At 36.9% G+C, this 20,995-nt stretch overlaps 1 protein-coding gene across 10 annotated transcripts in view; it reads right to left on the reverse strand.

Annotated features, from left to right (window-relative positions):
- Positions 1-547: 547 nt before the first annotated feature.
- The window catches only part of FREM1 (FRAS1 related extracellular matrix 1), a 259,120-nt gene continuing 238,672 nt past the window's right edge, over positions 548-20,995 (reverse strand). For all 10 annotated transcript variants that reach the window (XM_073021615.1, XM_073021614.1, XM_073021613.1 and 7 more), the window contains 8 exons: positions 16,206-16,355; positions 14,506-14,744; positions 13,798-13,845; positions 13,381-13,545; positions 13,040-13,162; positions 12,149-12,264; positions 5,914-5,999; positions 548-3,459 (listed from right to left, as the gene is read on the reverse strand). In XM_073021615.1, the coding sequence (XP_072877716.1) occupies positions 3,260-3,459; positions 5,914-5,999; positions 12,149-12,264; positions 13,040-13,162; positions 13,381-13,545; positions 13,798-13,845; positions 14,506-14,744; positions 16,206-16,355 (1,127 nt within the window). In that variant the 3' untranslated portion in view covers positions 548-3,259. The remainder of the gene's footprint in view (positions 3,460-5,913; positions 6,000-12,148; positions 12,265-13,039; positions 13,163-13,380; positions 13,546-13,797; positions 13,846-14,505; positions 14,745-16,205; positions 16,356-20,995) is intronic.

The raw sequence follows: 20,995 nt of genomic DNA on the forward strand, positions 1-20,995 counted from the left end.
AAAACTTTAGTTCCTAACTTGATTCTGGAGACAGAAAATTTGGGACAGCTGCTATCAATAACACTTCGACCTGATTAAAAGTTAGGAAGTTAATATCAGTGTCTTAATCAAGAAAAATACAACAAAATTCGGCCTGAACTGTTTGTATCTGTGTGTTTCCCTTCGATTAGGAAAAGGGATGATGTAATCACTGATTTCCACTGTGACTTCCTTCCTGATAAAAAGCTTGAGGCCTAAAAAGCTATTATAAATTTGCATATATGCACTATGCTTTTATAGTTCTATGTTTTTATCTTATTCCCTACAATATCTCCAGGATCTGGAACAATGTCAGTTGCATGGTTGGCATGCCTTGTTCAATATTTGTCAAATGAATGGTAGTTGGATGTATGGATACAAGGAAGTCATACAATGAAAGGCTGGTCCGACCAGTAAAGATAAAAAACATGTTGACTTTTCTCCTCCATCCCTTGCTAAATAGAATCACTAAAATCTAAAACTCACACGTCCCCAGGAATAAGATAAAATGTTAAAAGCTAAAGGAAAGTGCCTCAGAACTTAAAACAAGTTTATTAATTTTGATACAACACTAGATGCAGTACATTTAATATGTTGCTTTGCTGCAGAAATTACTCAGCACCAGTTTATGGTTTAAATTATACAGAACCATAATGTAAATTAAAATATGTGCATATCTTTTTGGCTGTATTAAAAATAAACAAAAACAGAAATCAAATTAATGTCACCTGGTTCATTTTCACCACTTCTTGGAAGGAGATGAAATGATTATCATATTTGCTTAAGTTTATATTTAGCAAATAGATGCTATGTTTTTGTTAAAGACCAATCAGAAGATTCTGAAAAGCTAGACACTCTTGAGCTGGACCGATGCCCCTGGATAGAGTGGGCCTTTTCCTGAGGTGGTACTGAAGTCTGCGGAGAAGAGCTGGGTACATTCAGGTCCTTCTTGATGCTTTCCTTCCTAGCTACCATCAGTTCCCATCCTCTCCTGTTCAACCCTTCTCATCTCTCTCTCCTGTAATCTCTCATTCCCATTCTATCCATTACTCCATTTCCTTCCTCCCCACTCCCATCAGAAACTACCAGTTAAGGTAGAGGGAACCTTGACAATCATTTACTTCTTTTCCCCCTGAGTCAAAGCTCAATTGTAAGAACAAAACGAAGGTTGTGATGAATACCACCCATCACCTAAACTTGCCTGAATTTCTATTTTTATCTTCTTAAAATGACTTGGATTTTCCAACTTGATTAATGCTTTCATGATCAGGAATATTTTTAAATATTCTTGTAGCATTTCTAATTGTTATAAAAATCAAAACACTCACTCTTTATGCTAACATCTGCAATTAGTTCAGTATTATCATTTACATTGCAGAAATGTGTAACAGATCTGCCACGTTGATAAGGTTCTACGTAGTTGACAGAGTTCTAGATTTCCAGTTTTAGATGGTTTATATAGTTTTAGAGTTCCAGTGGAAGGAGTGGCCTTTGAATCACTCATTTCCCAAACTTCTACTTCCTTCCTAGGACTTAACCCTTTAGGTAAACAACTATTTTTTCTTTGGCCCAAATCTCATATTTCCATACTGCAAGAAGCCTGTGGACCAGAAGGAATTTGACTGGAGCTGGTAAGAGGATAGGTGTGGCATCTTTTGGTTAAACGTCAGAAACTGCTTGTGTCTCACAGAGAACCTGTACATTATGCCAATCTGGAGCCCACCTGTGACATCTCAAGTAAGGACCCTCTGACACTACAATTATGTTTAGATTTAAGTAATAGGCAGAATGTCTGGATCATATTCCAATCTTGCTTTGTAAATTTTTCTATTAATTACAACCTTGATAAATGAACTAAGCTTGCCATGTTTTTAGATCCAGAAACTTAACTGACTTTCTCCAAGCAATTTTAGTGTCTATAATACTCAAGGTATTTTTATAATAAAACCAGCACAAGAGCTCTAGTCTACTTGATAACCCCCTTTTGATTCTGAAGTTACATTGGTGCTCATAGAGCAAGTGACATTTTGCACAACCATATTTCTCAGTGATTATGAAAAGAGAAAAACTTTAAATAAATGTTTCAGACATAAAGTTCTAATTTCCTATAACTCTTAAACCTTGATTTCAGAAGGGAGTTCTGGTAAGGCTGCAACATACTTCATTGTTACAAAAATGTTCCACTCTGCTGAGATTATAAATTAATAAGGTACCTTTCCATTACAGAATCCAGTTAACATGGCATTGCTGCAAATATTAAAGATTTAAGGATGGCTCACAATTGCCTCAAAATCCTTTCTGAGAATGTAGACTTTCAGGGGCTCTGTTTTCAGTATTATTTTTCTCTGTTTACCAGCACAGTTCATCAGGACACTTCTGAGGAAGCAGTATTTTTCTTCCATATGTCAACCATCATTCATATTTACTCTTTATCCCAAATGTCTTTGAGAAATGCTTGTCAGTACAATAAACACAGAGGAAGAGATTACGTTACTTGAAATTTCTCATCACTCTGTAAGGCTGGGGAAACCCAATCATTAGCTTTGGCATAGTACAATGCCAACGTTCAAACTGGAAAAGGAGATCTGTTTCGTGAATAGTGATGAACAGAACTCTGAAGTACAGGCGGCCCCCTGAATTCTTACCTGAACTACAGCTTTGAACAGATGAGCCTCCACCTACAAGATTCTTTCATCTAAAGTCTTTTTCATTATAGAAAATTCTCTTTTTCAACCACAGCCTCTAATCTTAGATTTCACATTTAAAGGGCTCCAAAGGGACAACTTTGCAGTTCAACTTTGGTTTAATGAACTAGTAGAGTTAGCTTCACTCAAACTAAAGTGGTATGGGCACCTACGATATATATTTCAGAATAAATTCATTAGAGGTAATGGGACCAAATTTTTTTTTTTAAATCCAAGGACCATGAGACCGGTGCTCCCTGAGGTTTGGAGTGGGGTAAGGGTGAGGGTCTTCTGGAATAAACAAATCTTACACTTTATAATACTGCTGGCATTTATTTTAAAAGGTATTGAGACACAAAAATTGTATCTTATCTTGTAAAAAATATTCATTTATCAATCTTTCTGGCACTATTAAAAATGTTCCATTTTCACTAGACTGAATCACAAAGGTATACCCACTCAATCATAACAATTTGTTTTCTATGGAGCAATATTCACAGATCCTGTAAATAAATAGGTGACAAATTCCAAGTGGCCACCTGTAGGGTCTGTTATATTTAGAGTTTTCTGGAACACACATAATTATGAGGTTTGGCTCTCCTACAGTCCTTTGCTTGCCATTTCCCTTGTCTTTGAACCAAAACACAGCTCTTTCCGAGCTTGGAGCGTTGAGAGGGCCCTCTTCTTCCATTGGTGAAGGCAACAGGTTCACCACCGATCCACTCCCAGTGGCCAGCACGCACTTGGTCATTCAAACCTAATGTGAACCAAAAGAACGTGTCAATTACTTTTATTGCATTTATACTTAGATATCATATCCAACTATTGCTCTAAGCTCAGTTATCACATGCAAATGTGGGCCCAGGTTCTAAAACAAGGGATAGGAACTTGGAATACTCTAAGACACGAGGGGTCAAACAAATCCCAGTCCAATTCTAGCTCTACCACTTACTTGCTAAATGAGCATCTTTGGGCAGGTTACTTAACCTCTCTGAGTTTTAGTTTCCTCATCTAAGGAATGAGCATAAAAATAGTACATCTAGGGTTGTTTTGAGGATTAAAAAAGATAATGCATGTAAAGTTCTTGGCATAGATAAGTGTTTAATAAATTGCAGCTATTATTGTTATTCATATCATCCTACATGCAGAACTCCTATCACAGGGAAACAGATATTCTCTTGCCTATTGTTCTTCCTCCTCATTTAAATATCCTGGTTTTTTATATTTGAAAGTAGCTTACTATGTATTATTTTGAGTCCAGAGCTTAAGATGTTTCAATCTGCTACAAATCCAATAAAAAGCAGATTTTCTCGACTTGTCTCTCTACTTCCACTGGCAAATTTTGCAAATTACACTTTAATGTTGTAAAGCTTCTATAATGTTTTCTTAAAGAAGCTTTCCCCCACTCTTTCATAATAGAAATAAAAAAGAATAAAATAAAAAGGAATCCCGTGCCACAGCAGCATGATCTGACATTCCCTAAATCAAATTTGACCACAAAAACAGTCCTAGATACGTAACATTTTACCTTCCCCCAACTGATTTGCAGTCAGTATTTTTGGGTGGAATCAAATGAAATACTTTTGGTTAGGAATGCCCTCCTTGAATTATTGATTAGATGACATTATGCCTAAGCATATTGTGAGGACAGAGCCTTGAAATGAGTCATTATGGACGTAGAGAAAACTTATCTTCCAGCTTGTCTCTTAATACTCAGTTCATTTCAGAACTTAGGGACCCACTGAAAAGCCAAGAGAGGGAACTATCCCGATTCCCTCAAATACAATGCCTCTAAAGAGAAGTAGTGGGAACACTGACTTTGATGGGCCCTGAAAATTCTGTTTCTAAAGTGGTTTAAAAAGATTTGTTATTCAGCTGGGTGTCGTGGCTCATGCCTATAATTCCAGCATTTTGGGAGGCTGAGGCGGGTGGATCACCTGAGGTCAGGAGTTCAAGACCAGCCTGGCCAACATGGTGAAACCCCGTCTCTACTAAAACTACAAAAATTAGCCGGGCATGATAGCGGACGCCTGTAATCCCAGATACTCAGGAGGCTGAGGGAGGAGAATTGCTTGAACCCAGGGGACAGAAGTTGCAGTGAGCCAAGATCGTGCCACTGTACTCCAGCCTGGGCAACAGAGTAAGATTCTGTCTCAAAAGAAAAAGATTTGTTATTAATGTTAAAATTATAGAAAATATTAAGACTTCAGAAAAGAGGGAATAAAATTAAAATCACCTATATTATTATTATTATTATTATTATTATTATTATTATTATTAGAGACAGGGTCTTTCTCTGTTGCCTAGGCTAGAGTGCAGTGGCACAGTCACGGCTCACTGCAGCCTCAGCTTCCTAGCCTCAAGCACTCCTTCCATCTCAGCCTCCCAAGTAGCTGGGATTATTATTAGCTGCCACCATGCCTGCCTAATTTTTAAGTTTTTCATAGAGACAAGGTCTCACTATGTTGCCCAGGCTCATCTCCAACTCCTGGGCTCAAGCAATCCTCCAGCCTTGGTCTCTCAAAGTCCTGGGATTACAGGCATGAGCCACCATAGCCAGCCTACCTATAATTCTTGACTGGAGGTAAGTCGTTTCTAATTATTTGGAATATATATATGTAATATGTATAATTTATTTATATTTATACATACACCACATGCATAATTGCTTTCATTCGAAATTATTTCATACTTTATATGGATGTGGATCCTGCATTTTCACTTTAAATAGAATAAATAGAATTGCCATAAATAGAATACACTTTACGTTTTATATGTAATATAATGTGCATCAACATATATTTGTTAAATGAATAAATAAACATAAGGCAATTTTTTATGTCTTTATTATTTAACGGCTTGCAAAAGCATTAAATCTTACATATTCCTTCATATGGCTGTACTATAATTTGTTTAACCATTCTTTAGTCATAGTAACTTTTAATTTTTTACTTTTAGAAACGTTATTGCATTGAATTCTCTTGCCTGTCAATCTGACCACATCCCTATTTACTTCTTTGGGCGAGATGTCTAAAAATGAAAGTATTGTGTCAAAAAAAGGTTTAAGATGAGTTTTACAAGATAAATGGTTAGATCTATTGTCTATTATTGTAAACCACAATCATTTGACCCATGGAAGGCAGTAGCAGGGTGGTGGTGCCTTTTTGTTTCATGTCCTTGCCTCCCTCCACAGTGCAGCACAGATACTTGCCTATCCAAAAGGATGTTCTCCCACCAATGTCCCAGAGCCATCGCATGTGCTGCCTGGAGAATATAGTTACAAGGTTGCCCATGTATCTACATGCAAATGAAAATGAGAGCATCAACAACAAGCAGTTAACATTTCTGTTGATATGAAATGCATAACAGAAATAAAAATAAGTTTAAAATACACAAAAAAGTATGCATTAAAAAGATCTTTCTAAGATTTTAATAGTGCAGTTTTATTTTAAAAGTGTCTGCAGGGTGGGGGTAGGTGGCATCAAAGAAAGTGATGGTTTATTATAATATCTGGGCTTTACAGCATAAAACATCAATAGGTTTTAAAACATAAACAATAGATTTCAAATATCTTTTGGAAAATCAGCAATTGATTGCTTATAACAATTACTTATTTAATGACAAAATACTATTCTTTTCATAAGTTTATTTCTAGCTGGTATAAATTTGGCAAATACCAAGTTAATTTGATGAGTAAGGTAGCCCAAACTATTTAGATAAAATTACTTCAGGTTTAAATTTGGAGCTTAGTGTGTTTAGCCAAATAAACATATTATTATGACTCCTTCATTATACTCAGTGAAATGAGTATAGTCCCAACTGTCAAACCTTCATATAATGTGTAGAAATTAAAGCTCTTGTTTTTATAAACATATGTAAAATATTTTTTGCAAAACAGAATTTTTTATAAATTATTTTTGCAGCTAGCTGAGTTATTCCTAGAAGCAATATTTGATTGTGCCTAATTCCCCAGCGGTGCTCATTAAAACCTCTTTAAAAATGCTTTGAGTAAAAAGCCACTGAATAATTCTTTCTTTCTTTTTTAAAACTAAAAACCCAGAAAGTTTCAAACAAGAAACAAATACATCATGTATATATGTATCATAACATTACTTTGTGCCCCACAAATACACACAATTATTATTTGTCAATTAAACATAAAATTAAAATTTTAAAAATAATTTTAAACATTTAAAAAATCAAACAAGGAAAATAATAAATTAAATCACCATGATCTTTTTGCCTGGTTAATATCCATTGATATGAAAAGAAAAGTAGGAAACAAAATTAGCAACACATTAGATTAGATAGCTGTTGAATTTAATTTTATTTATTTTGCCTATGACTTTTCAAAATTCAGATCTATTTCTCTGCTTTTCCAGACTAGATATGGTGAACATAATTTGTCTATTTTTAAATGATTTTCCCCCACTAATAATAGTACTTTGCTGCTGTCTGATGCAATGATGATTTCTAGGCCTTCTTAGATATATGAGGCTCTTTGCCCCTCCACTGAATGGCCTTAGACAGCTGGATCGGGTTTTGTGACTTGGCTCTGACCTCATCATTGACTCTCAGCTCCTGTCTGACATTTACAGTAAGTATGATGAGGCATCTCCTCTCCTCCCCTTCCCATCATATCCAACATGGTCATTCTAACGTGCTGTAGGCTTAGAACAAACAATATGAAACTTCTGTTAAATATAGGCTGAGGGAGGGCTTGAGGTACTGTCCCAGTCACTATGACATTTTGTACAGAGCATGAGAGACCAGGGTTCCACTTCCTGATTACCCATTAATTCCCTCACTGAATTCCCTAATTCTCTTACTGAACTAATTCGCTTACTGAAATTCCCTAACTTTGCAGCCTCAACTTCAGCATCAGGATGTAATGGGTTTTATTCAAGGATATTTAACATCTTCTCTAGCTTGAAGATTCCTGAAGCTATCTTTAAAACAAACTTGGTAAAATCCATTTTAGCTGCCCAAGTACAATTTCGGTTTTCTTTCTGACTCTCCAAAAAACAAGAAGTTCCAAAAGAGTGAGATGGGAAGATAGCTCTGCTTCAAGACAGGTAAAATGTTAAGAGCATAGTTACTCACAAAAGAAATATTTAGGTATTCATATGTTTAATATTTTATAAAAATATCACTCCTTTTATTTTATGCTCACATACATATAAAATATGGTGGGTGTTATCTGTATAGGTGTACATATGGATATACAATTATAAATAGGTACACATACACAAATATTTGTGGTATAGAGTTAGAAACAGAAGCTTTAATATTTCTGGTTATAGAAATAAATATCTGCTTCTTTGAAAATTTTTTATTTAGTTTAGGTAGATTTCAGGGTAACTCTAAGCATAGGCCAGCAGGGGTTCCAGACACTCCTGTGGGAAAACAAAATGGTTTCATAGATAATGCTCTATAATAATAGAATTACCAAATGTACAATGACTGCCTGAGGAAATGAGCAGATGAGATTACAACATGTAAATTCAAGAAATGCATAATCTAGGAGTCTGGCTCCTTTGACTCAGAAAAATAATAAAATACCAATGGGGAGGAAAGAAGATTGGAGATAAAGGTCGAGTTGAGTTAGCAATCTGGTTAGGGACAAAGGATAAAGCAAAATTTGCTGTCCTTATGGAAATATGGGTGTTGTGGATGACCCTCTGTAAAGGACTTTCAGAAATATTTGTTAAATGAATGAATCTATAAACTAGGAATTTGATCATACCTTAGGTTTGCTTTGAAAGGTTAGTTTGATTCAAATCCAAAGGAAATTTAGGGGCCATAATTTAATAAAAATCTTAATATGTGTTTGCAGTGAGAGAAAAACAATTATTAACACATAATTTTGAAAACCTACTTTGGGTTACCTCAACACATAGTTAAAATACACATACTTGTCAGTATATCCATGATGAGAAACCCGCTATACTTAGGGGACCTGTTTTAGAGAGTATAATGATGAAAAACTAAATTCTATCTCTTTCATTTACTTCCTTGTATGCCTGTGAGCAAGTGATTTTGCTTCCTTGAACTTCTTTTTAAAATAAATCTGTAAACCTTAGATAAGAGAAGTGATGGAAGGACCAAATAAGCTAATACATGTGAAACAATTTCATATACTGTAAATATAAAAGTAAGACATTATTGACAAGGAGGCATGCAGACTACAGTTAGGCTAATATAAAAGGGTCATGGGTGAAGGTGCTTAAAACCAAGCTGCAGATGAAATCTCAGATTAAGTGCATGAGAAAGTACCTATGCTTTTAAATTAATTTAGACCTTAAGTTTATTATTGTGATGATCAAATGGTACAGTATTAATAGATACATGAAGAACTCATTGCTACTCACCAATAGAACCTAGTCACAATTATTAATAGACAGAACAATAAAATGAAAACAAAAGACGATGGGAGACTGATGTAGGTTTGTCAACGTGAGGGCATCAACAATGTTATAAGTTGCTATTATTTCATAAAAAGTGGTTTTTGACAATGAAAAGCTGCACTATTATAATCTCAGAATAAAGAACAGTCCTTTAAAAAAACACTTGGCAATCTGACACCACCATATATGACTGAATGGAAAGATATTTCTCAATACATACTGTCCTTATTTTTCTCATACGTTAAGAACCAACGAAAGCTTCATTATAGACCAGTTACTTGCATTGTCCTTTAAGAACCTTGGAAGATGTACAAAAGGTTGCTTCTAAACTTCAAGTTGGGAAGTTCTGTTCTGTTCATCTACATTTTATCAACAAATCCCAACAACCATTTAATCTTGATAACTTTGGCTGGAGTATAACTACTTGTTCCCTTAATTTTATAAGCAAAGACACCATCGTATTCTCCCCCCATTGTTGCATACTGCAATCTTCTTCTTGCTAGTTTAGACAGCTTTTGATCCACATCAAAGTCCTTTCCTCAAGGAGGGAAAAAGACCAATACCACTACTTCTACTGGTAGAATGCATTAAGACAAACTAAATGACAAATAGTTAAGATGTCATTTTAACATCTTAACCATCTTAATGATGGAAGAATGTCTTATTTGTTCTTTAATATGTAGCACTATGGAAATATATGTATTTAAAGCAATTATTATTTGTAAAAATTTTAATATTTTATCTTATTTGATACCACCAACTTATCAACAACAACAAAAAAAATCCTGAAAGCCACTGATTAACCTCTCTGGTGACTCCACTCGCAGTTAAAACATGAAATACACCAGTGAAGAAAAAGGTGGTTTCACCAGTTTTTAAACACACTTTTAAAACATTGTATTAGCTTTATAAAAAATCTAGGTATAATTTACATATAATAAAACGAATAGATTTTTAAATATTCAAATTCATGAGTTTTGCCAATTGTATATACATCCGTTTAATAACCACTTAGAATAATACACTGAACACTTCTCTTACTTTAGAACATTGCCTCGTGCTATTTTCCAGCCATTCCACAATCTTACCAGAGATAACAATTTTTTATTTCTAACAACATAGATTAGATTTTCTTATTTATATAAATGGAATCATATGATAAGTATTCTTTTGTGTAGGGCTGCTTTCTCTCTATGTTCTATTTTTGATTTATCTACATTGTTGGAAGTTTCAGTAGTTTATTCCATCACTTATAAAATAATTTATCAAAAAAATGTATTCCCTTATTGATGGAGAAAATATCAAGTATTTCTAAACATCAATAACAAAAAACATTGACCCAAATTAGTATTATTGTGAATAAAGTTACTATGCAATATTTTTATGAAACTTTTTTAGCATATATTTTTATTTCTTTTGGTCAAATACCTAGGAGTAGAATATGTTAGGTCATAGGGTAGATGCATATAAATTTATAAGAAACTGTTAGTTCTACAAAGTGATTGTACCATTTTACACTTCCACCAACAACACATGAGAATTCTATTTGCTCTATATCTTTATCAACATGTGGTATTGTCCACCATTGAATACTATGCAGCCATAAAAAAGAACAAAATTTTGTCCTTTGCAGGGACATGGATGGAGCTGGGAGTCACTATCTGTAGCAAACTAATGCAGGAACAGAAAATCAAATGCTGCGTGTCCTCATAAGTGGGAGCTAAATGATGAGAACACATGGACACATAGAGGGGAACAACGCACACTGGGGTCTATTGGAGTGTGGAAGGTGAGAGGAGGAAGAGGATCAGGAAAAACAACTAATGAGTACTAGGCTTAACACCTGGATGATGAAATAATCTATACAACAAACCCTATGACACACATTTACCCAGGTAACAAACCTGCACATTTACCCAGGAATTTAAAATAAAAGTTTAAACATTAAAAAAAAAATTTTGGATTGTCATATTTATAATTTTAACTATTATAGTAGGTGTGAAGTGGTATTTCACTGTGGTTTTCATTTTCATTTACCTCATATGTAACAGTTTTGAGCACCTTTTCATTTATTTATTGACCAACTGGACATCTACTCTTGCGAAGACTCTAAATCATTCACTATCGTTTGAATTGTCATTTTGTCATTGATTTGTAGAAGTTGTTTATATTGTCTGGGTTTAAGACCTTTATCGGGTTTTTGATTTGAGAATAGCTTTTCCTGAATGTGGTTTGCTCTTTCATTTTCTTAATGGCGTCTTAAGATGTGTATAACTTTTTAAATTTTATGAAGTACAAGATCTGATCAATAATAACCAGAGACTTCCCTAGTCTCAATTTCCAGCCATGGGGCATATTAATCTAATTGTGTTGTCTGGATAATATCCAGATTGGCAAAAAAAAAAAAAAAAAAAAAAAAAAAAAAAAAAAAGGAGGGTCAGGGATTGGTACACATGCATTTTTAAAGTCCTTCTGGACTATATACATTGGTAGTCATTCTCTGACCACAAGTCATTCTTTACTGAATGTTCTGTTACCCAGTGAGCCTTTGTCTTACTTGTCCAGCTTTCTAATCATTGCTATATAATTGCATTGCTAGCGGCCTGATGCTATAAGGCTTTTCATTACTATATACTTTCAATTAAATGGGCAGGAATTCTTATCACATAAAAAAATAAACTGCATTGCTGCTGACTGAGAAAATCTCCTGATTTCCTCACAAAGACTGAGACAGAGAGGAAAAGAAAAGAACAGAAAAAGAAACATGGCAATGGTGCAGCTTTAACAGAAAAGAGCTAAGTCAAATATTAGGTTGGTGCAAAAGTAATGGCAAAAACTGCACCAACCAAATACATCATCAAGGCCCATCACAAATCCATTCTGAACTAGGGAACTGCCTTGGGGCTCCTGAAACAAAGCCAGGCAGACATTAGGCACTCAATACTTGTTGAATGAATGAAGCAGCTCTCCACTTCCATGAGAAAATAGAGAAATAGTGGAAAAGAAAACATCAACAAAATGTGCAATAGGGTTCCTTACTGTTCCCTGCAAGCTCGGGCAGCCGCATTCCAGGTGCTTTTCTGGCCTGTGATCAAGATGTGACAGTAGCCTGAGTGCTGGTGCCACCCAGCTGGACAGGATTTGTCTTCCACAACCTGAAAAATAGTTGTCTGTGTTCATATCATAATGGTCTTTACAATCTGGAGTCGGTTCAGCATAAGGAGCCCTAAGAGTTCCTTAACTTCAGTCAAGTAGTTTCGTCACTGCAAAGGGAGTCAGTCCTAATTCCAATTCTCCATCATCAGAAATGCAATGGCTTCTTACGGAAAACACTACCACAGTCAGCAACGTTTCAATGTTACAACTTTGACATTCTGACAACCGAACAAAACAAGTAAACATCTTCTTTATTTTTTTTTATTTTTATTTTTTTGAGACGGAGTCTCGCTCTGTCGCCCAGGCTGGAGTGCAGTGGCCGGATCTCACCTCACTGCAAGCTCCGCCTCCCGGGTTTACGCCATTCTCCTGCCTCAGCCTCCCAAGTAGCTGGGACTACAGGCGCCCACCACCTCGCCCGGCTAGTTTTTTGTATTTTTTTAGTAGAGACGGGGTTTCACCGGGTTAGCCAGGATGGTCTCAATCTCCTGACTTTGTGATCCGCCCGTCTCGGCCTCCCAAAGTGCTGGGATTACAGGCTTGAGCCACCGCGCCCGGCCGTAAACATCTTCTTAAATGGTATTGATTTAACTAACGTATTTTGTGATTTTTTAAAAGCCACTTTGGGCCATTGTTTCCTCTTGGCCTTCAAGTTATAACAATGGCAGGAAGATGGAGCATGGGTTGAGTCATGCACCAGATCGTTCCCCTTTATTAGCTTATCATAGGGCACACTTCAAGTAAAGGTGCTTGGCTGCTCAGCCTGTCTCCTACCTTGGTTTGGGGACTCCAGGCTTTCCAGGCAATCCCATTGCACTGATACAGCTTCTGGATGCCTTCTTCAAAATGGAAGAGTCCCTTTAATTCCAGAGTGCAGTTCTTTGGAAATGAGGGCAACTGGTCGTTTGGGAAGGAAAGGCAATTTAGCAATTTAGAATTGACTTAAGGAAAGTTGCTCACACATTCACCTCCTTTGGGTTTTCATTTGTTGGGAAGCATTTGTGTTGGGTAAAGGATCCCCCCAACCTTGGAGGCTATTTTGTGAATTAAGTGTGTTTATGGCCCAGCAAACAACTTATTCTAAGGTGAATAAGAAGGAACAAAGATTTTCATACCTGTCTGGGGAAGTGTGAGTCAGTTGTGGATTCCACCTTATCTGCTTGAGGCAGTTCTGCCACTTTGATTGTCTTTTGTGGCTGACTAATGATGGATACTTTGGCCTTCCTTTTGTGAGTTGGGAAACCGTCATCCTCCAGTTTCAAGGAAACTATCCCATGATACTTGAGGAAACCAACAATCAACAACAATAAGGAAAAAAACAAACACCAAGATACCAAACAAAAAAATGAGCAGTTCAAAAATTGTCAAAGCAAAAAGATAAGAGGATTTGTTTCTCCGAACACCCAAGCCTCTAATTTCAAAACAATTTTTTTGAGAGAAATATATAAATATAAAAAATATAAAATAATAGTTTCATTAAATACTTGCATCCATAAATATAAGAAATTTAGCAATTCTCTGACTACACTTACATTATAGATGATGTCTGTTCCATTTCTATAAAAAGAGAATGGACGAACCTGAAATTGACAGATAACAAAATATGAACAGAATCAGATTGACTAATAATTAGCAAAAGGGTAAAACCACCAAAAAGATCTTGCTAATGTCTGAACAATTACAAAACACACGTATCTTAAGATTTATCACTAGGCCTAATTAGAACTTATGATTGTTGTGTGAATTCACACATACACAGTTCCAGTCAGGGAAAAAAATACATCTTTATTTTTAGTATATCTATAGTACACAGAGGTCCAAGAACACACACACACACACACACACACACACAAACACACACACACATGCATGTCAGTGGTCAGAATGCTGTGTTAATAAGGTCAAAGCCATGGCTTCCACACCCAATTGCATCATTTCACCTCACTCTATTTCAGGGTCATAGATCATTTCCTATTTGTCTTGGTCACAAAAGGAATCAAAGCAGAAATCATATGGATGAATCAGCATATCTGTCACCTCAGTTAGTACAATTAAAGAAGCAAGGCAGCCTCAAGATCTTTGTATACAGAAGGCAATGCATAGCTGTGAAAAGAACAATGGCCCCCACTCACTATGAAAATCAAAACAGCTTCTTCAGTGTTTCAGAATATTTATTAATATCTTCTGATCCTTTTAATATGTATTCTGCACATCAATTCCCATAAGGTCCCCATCCTTACTGTTTTGCTATTCCCACGGGTCCTAAGCTTCCTTTGAGAAAGATCTGTAGACTCAAAGCCCTGCAGGGTGTCTCCCCTGGTGACTGCTAGCTGCATGGAAGATGGAAGAGGTCTTCTTTCCAGATGAAAGGAACCAGAAGTGGTGGATGAGGAAGACCCTGGGGGCAGCAGACGCCAAATGCCCTTCTCCCATGTGCTGTGCTTGCTTTGGTTGGAGGAATATGAAGGATGGCATTGTCCTGGAGGCATGCAAGATGGCAGGCGGTCAGTTCATTTTACACAAACAGATAAGGGATCACATTGACACAGCTCCTGGAGCAGCTTGTCATTAAACCTAGATGGATGGTTTTCCCACCAGATGTTGCCTTTTTGCCATTTGCCAGAAACTCCTTTACTCTTCATCAGTTTACATCCAGGAAAGCTGTGCCTGTCTGCACATCTATTGAGTGATTATAAAGTCATGAAATCAATTTCATAAACCCCAAATGAAAATCACTGTTATGATTTTATAATCATATCACATACTGGGGGGAAAGTCTCACTTCTATCATAGTATTCCCCAATATACAAGTTTATTCACTGATGAAGCATTATTCCACAAGCACTTTACCATTTCCTAGAAGTAGAAACTGGAATTGTTTAAAGATGTCATAGAATTAAGTAGTATTTATAAAACATTTCACTTAGTTGCTACAGAACAAAGACCCAGTAAATCTTAATAGAGCAGCTCCTATTGGAAACCTCACCAATTAGTATTTCTGGGAAGGCATAAAACATTTGTGGGCAAAACGTTTGTCTGGGTATTTTATATTTCATATACAAGGTATGTATATCATGTATTTTGTGTACTTCATGTGACCAGAAAATTCTACTGGAAAATAAATGTGGTGAGGAAGGGTAGTGGGGAGAGATGTTGCAGAAACATGGATATTATAAAGAGGGGAGGGCCCATTTTTTTAAATAACATAAGAAAGAGAAGAGATTTCCAGGCAAGAAAAAAATACGGACCAAAGGGCATGACAGGTATAAAAACGGGAGTGTAAGATTGAGTATGGTACAAACACTTGTCAAATGCTAAAAAGACAAGTAACTAGAAGGCATTTGGTGGAAAAAAATCAGAGCACCAAAGCTCTGGCTTGTCTTTATTTTATTTAGTTCACAGGTTGTTCTTTAGCATAGACAATCCAGGACCTGTTTGGCGCTGCCATCCAAAGTCATTCATTAATATTCTCCAGCTGCTCCCAAATTCCCAAGCCAGCTGCATCTTTCACATCTATTTTTTCCAATTCCTTCCTCTCTTAGAGTTTTCCTGGTCACACTACAGTGGGGGCTCAGATTTTAGGCATTAAGAGTGCTCTTTAACAGAGGAAGATAATTACAGCTCTACAGACTCTGGGGGAAAATAATTGTCGATAGATTCTCACCAACACTACTTCCCCCTCGGTGAGAACAACAAACGGGTAGAAAAAAAACAACTACGGCACTGACTTGTTGCTTTCCTCAAGTGATCATTCTTAGCAGGAGGAAAACCACATGAAGCAGAAACCAGAATAAAGGGCCTACATCACGGCTGAGGGTGCTTTCTTGACAAGAAATTAAGCATTTTGATTTGAAGGTGTTATCAAGCACGCTGGCTGTTGAAGGCAAGAGCTACGGCGCCAGGACCGCTCCTGATTTCAAGATGAGGATCAAAAGAATACCTCCTTTTGAGTCCAAAATTTTCACTGCAGCTTTTGTCTTTGTGCCAAGAACTGCATTCACAGGGGAGTTCAGAATTACTTCAAAGACCTCATCATCTTCCTCTAATCCGTCATAGGTAATTGCTATATTCCACATCTTAGTTGACATTCCTACAAGAAGTAAACATTTTAATTACTCTTTAATTGCTATTTCAATCACCTAGGTGTCAGAGAAATATATTAATTAACATGTCTACAGCTAGACTGCAGTAGCCCGAGTGAGCTATTGTACTGCTACCAACTCACTGAAGTCCTGCTGTTCTCCCAAATAATATGAAAAGACCACATTTGTTCCTGGACAATGATGATTCCGTTTAAAGGCAAACACTGTAACAAAAAAGTAAGCTGCATTATGTGAGGGATGAAAAAAAAAAGGTTATTAGATGAGATCCAAGACTTAATTATTTTCCCAACCTGTCCCTTCTCTTCTTAAGAATAAACAAGTATTGCAATCTTAAAATCTTAATAGTTTAAAAAATCTTAAGCTGTTGATGCAGACAGAAGTGATTATTGGATGGTACTTCATGCTATTCATGCAACCCTTGAAATGATTGATTTCTTAATCATTTCTAAAGACAGCTGCCTGCATCGGCTTCCCTACTTCCTGAGATCTTTCTAGCCCACAAAGGCTTTTTCTGACGATGTAATACTCAGTAGTTTGGTATCCTCCTAGAGAGACTTTATGGGTTGGGGGTTCTAGAAATAGAGCCCTTTTTTCCCCTCTTTCTGGCTGCCTCTATTCATGAAGTTACAATCAAGCTTGGTTCACAGTAACTTTGCGAACTTAATATTATACAAAACAGTTTTGACATTACAAACATATCCCAGCCATCCTGTCACCACCAAGATGGGAAACAAAGCAACCCCAGATACACAAAATATTAAGACTGGAAGGAACTTCTGAGATGATCTCATCCTGACCAGTTTCCATGCTGTGGATCATAGGATATCCCCTGAGTTTATTTAGAAGAATAAGTGGTGGCAGGAAGTAAAGGGAATAATTTTTAGTGGAGAAAGAAGGCTCAAGTTTGAGAGGAATAAACACAGTAAACTTATGATTTAACTTTTCTGAGCTAAGTTGGAAAAGCTTACTCTGCCATTTGCTCATTGGCTATTTCAGTGTTTTCACTCCCTTAAGCCCCCCATATAATAGAGTTAAACTTTTTCAAAAGTCTTCTCTTAAAAATATAACTTGGCCAGGTGCAGTGGTGATCACCTGTAATCCCAGCACTTTGGGAGGCCAAGGTGGGTGTATCACTTGAGCTCAGGTGTTTGAGACCAGCCTGGCCAACAGAGCGAAACCCCATCTTTACAAAAAACAAAAACAAAAACAAAAATTAGGTGGGCGTGGTGGCTAGTGCCTATGATCTCAGCTACTCAGGAGGCTGAGGTGGGAGGATCACTTGAGCCCAGAATGTGTCACTGCACTCCAGCCTGGGCAACAGCTCCAAAAAACGCCTCTTTTATCTTGCAGGTTGCCTTCTACAGACTTATACCTCTCAACTGTCCATCTATACAGTGGCCTCTTTCTTGAAGGTATGCCTCACATAGATCTCATGATCTAATCAGTCTCTTCAATTCTCAACAGAGGCCAATGGAAAGGTGAAGGTATCCACTTCTTCTACTTTTGGCTGGCTGCACTTAGAGGGGAAAAATTAGGTGTATTCAGAATAATTGTATTTTATTTAAAAATAGGCTGACAGATAGTTTTCAGTGCTGAGTTCTTAAATCAATTACGTTCACAGTCTTTGCAAAAGCAGTTGAAGCATCTAGTATGTATAATAATACCATACAATTCCCATCTCATGGATGGACAAATCAATACATCAAAATATATATTTTGTAATTATGATATGCTTATCTTTGCATTAGATGCTATGGAGAATACCAGAGGTGTAAAACAAGTCAAGCCCTGATCTAAAGGAGCTTAAAATCTTTTGGAGGAGACAGAAGCAAAACCAGAAAAGTCAAATAATTATTGAAAGCTATGTATGTTTAGCTACTAAAAGATACAGAATAGATGGTCAAGCCTATATAAACGTGGGCTTTAGAAGTGAAAGGATTAGGAGGGAAGAAATGGGAAAACAACATAAGCAAAGACAGGAAGATAGCAAAGTAGAGGTCTTGACTAGGGAAGGGTGAATGAATTAGCTGGCTGGAATAGAGAAGTTACATGGATGGACAGGAGGCCATAAGGCTGCAAAGATCATTTGTAGCCAGACTGCAGAGAGCCCTGGACACCTGGCCAGATTCAGACTTTACAACATAGGCAACAGGGAAGGTTCTTGAACAAAGAAATCACATGCTGAAAGTGGATTAGCAAAATGAACCTGAGAGTGTTATGTGAGAAAGTTTGGAGACCCAGGCAGAGAGACAGATAGGCTAGAAGTTTGGAGACCACATAGACAGCTGCTGTAATACAATTGGCATGAAAAGATAAGAGGTGGACAATGAAGAAAGCATTTGAATAATACGATTATTAATATTTGGAGAACTGTTTTAACCCTCAAAGACCATAAAGTTAAGCATTATGTTAATAAAATCCAATACAAAAAATATTTCCAACTCCCAACCAACTCCCTTAAGGTTAATTTTTAAAAGTTACAGTACCTCCCAACCAAAACAAACAAACAAACAAACAAAAAACTTAAGGTTTTTGTTGGACCTTACAGGATAGAACCAGATGGTTAGGAGTTAGAGAAAATATCTTTTGAGTTTCATTTAAGTGCTTCTGATTTGTTTGTGTGCATTCCAACTTGGTTTCTATGCCTACCAGGTGTGCACAGAGGACTAACTCTTCAGGTTAATGAGATTGGAAGTAAAAACTTTATCATTTTTTCCCTTCCTCTTTCCCTTTCAAGGTGCAAAGTATTTGCTAAGTCCCTGAGATATACAAGCATTTTCAGAAGGCTTGGACTGGCTCCCTGTTCCCACAAAACAAAAGGTGCTGAAGAGGAAAGAGAGGTGTCATTTTATGCAGACATATTCCACTTTACAGAGTAGGTGAGTTCCTGGATATTTTCCTGCAAAACAGATTTCTGTATTGAAAGACATTTTCTCAATATTTTTTAGTAAATGCCACATTAGAGATCTGTTCCCTTGGAAAACATTTTGACACTAGGGAATGATGAAGTATTAAGAATGCTGCAAGCTTTTCAAAAATGCATATTTTAAAGGAAAACAATCATTTTCTTAGGTGTATTTTTATATCCACTCAAGACTAGTCACAATAGCTGAATGCAAAGTAGTTAGGGTTTGCTTTTGTTTGCTTGGTATTTTTTTGGTTTGGTAGCATAGTCGCAACTTTAAGACAAGCTTCCTTCCAGCTCCCACATAAGAGTTCTCAAACCTTATGGCATCCCACTGTCTTCGGTTGTTCACTCTGTTTCTTTACCCAATCATGGAAGCTGCCATTTTAAAAGAAACAAATTGATTTCCCTTGGTAAAATGGGTTGGTATGGGGACAGGGACACCAGACCTAGAAAGAGGCAAGGATTAACAAGGCAGGAGTAAATATTTACTAAACCTGTGGACATGGATAACTTCAAAATTCTCTAAAGCAAGATTTCAGTTTGTAAAACTGCTTTTGCGTTAATAAATTCCAAAACAATGAACAGCCAATTGGTTTTTTCTTAATTTATAAGACATGCTTATATTATTTCTTAAATTGTCTAAATAATATCTAAAATCATAAGATTATTTAGAGCCCCCAGAAGTCATTAGTATCTATTCAACACAGCATGTGAGCTCTTTTAGACAAATGGGTATTTATCTTATCCAGTAGAATCTCTAAGAGGTAGATTTCAGAGTCTCTTCTAGTGTGACACATTCTAGTTCCTATCAATCCAAACAGCGCAACTGATGGGCTGCTGGAAACCTACCAGCAGCCAAAATTACTCCTGATCTTGTAACAAACAGACCTCAAATTATGAAGATGATATATGGCAAAGACTCGAGAAATGGAAAAGTTGGAACTGCCTTAACATGAAGTAGGAAGGGACATAGTGCAAATCATCTCACCCTTTCATGGTAGGGATTGTAGGGTTGGCCACAAGAGCCTGTACCAGTGTGGGAGTAAACGGCACATAAATAACAGGAATCTTTCCCATATATAATAGGATCTCTTCCCACAAAAGGAGGTCAGCTGGAGGAACCAGCTTATCTGAGTTAGAATGTTAAATATCACAGGAAGGAGGCCAAAAACAAAATACAGATTTTTGCATGTCGAAGCGAAGGTTCACTGTTATAGGTTGAATTGCGTTTCTGAAAAATCAAGTCCTCACTCCCAGTACCTCTGCATGTGACCTATTTGGAACTAGGGTAATTACAGGTGTAATCAGTTAACGTGAGGTCATACTGGAATAAGGTGGGCTCCTCATCCATTATGACTAGTGGTGTATAAAAAGGGGGACTTGGCTGGGTGCAGTGGCTCATGCGTAATACCAGCACTTTGGGAGGCTGAGGCAGACAGAGCACGAGGTCAGGAGTTCGAGACCAGTCTGGCCAATATGGTGAAACCCCATCTCTACTAAAAATACAAAAAAATTAGCCAGGTGTGGTGGTGCGCGCCTATAGTCCCAGCTACTCGGGAGGCCAAGGCAGGAGAATTGCTTGAACCCAGGAGGAGGAGGTTGCAGTGAGCTGAGATCGCGCCACTGCACTCCAGCATGGGTGACGCAGCATGACTCCATCTCAAAACAGAAGAAAAGGGCGTGGGAGGGGGCACTTTATAACACAGACATGCACACAAG

The sequence above is a fragment of the Chlorocebus sabaeus genome, chromosome 12 (assembly GCF_047675955.1).
Source record: "Chlorocebus sabaeus isolate Y175 chromosome 12, mChlSab1.0.hap1, whole genome shotgun sequence".
In the NCBI taxonomy this organism is placed as follows: domain Eukaryota; kingdom Metazoa; phylum Chordata; class Mammalia; order Primates; family Cercopithecidae; genus Chlorocebus; species Chlorocebus sabaeus.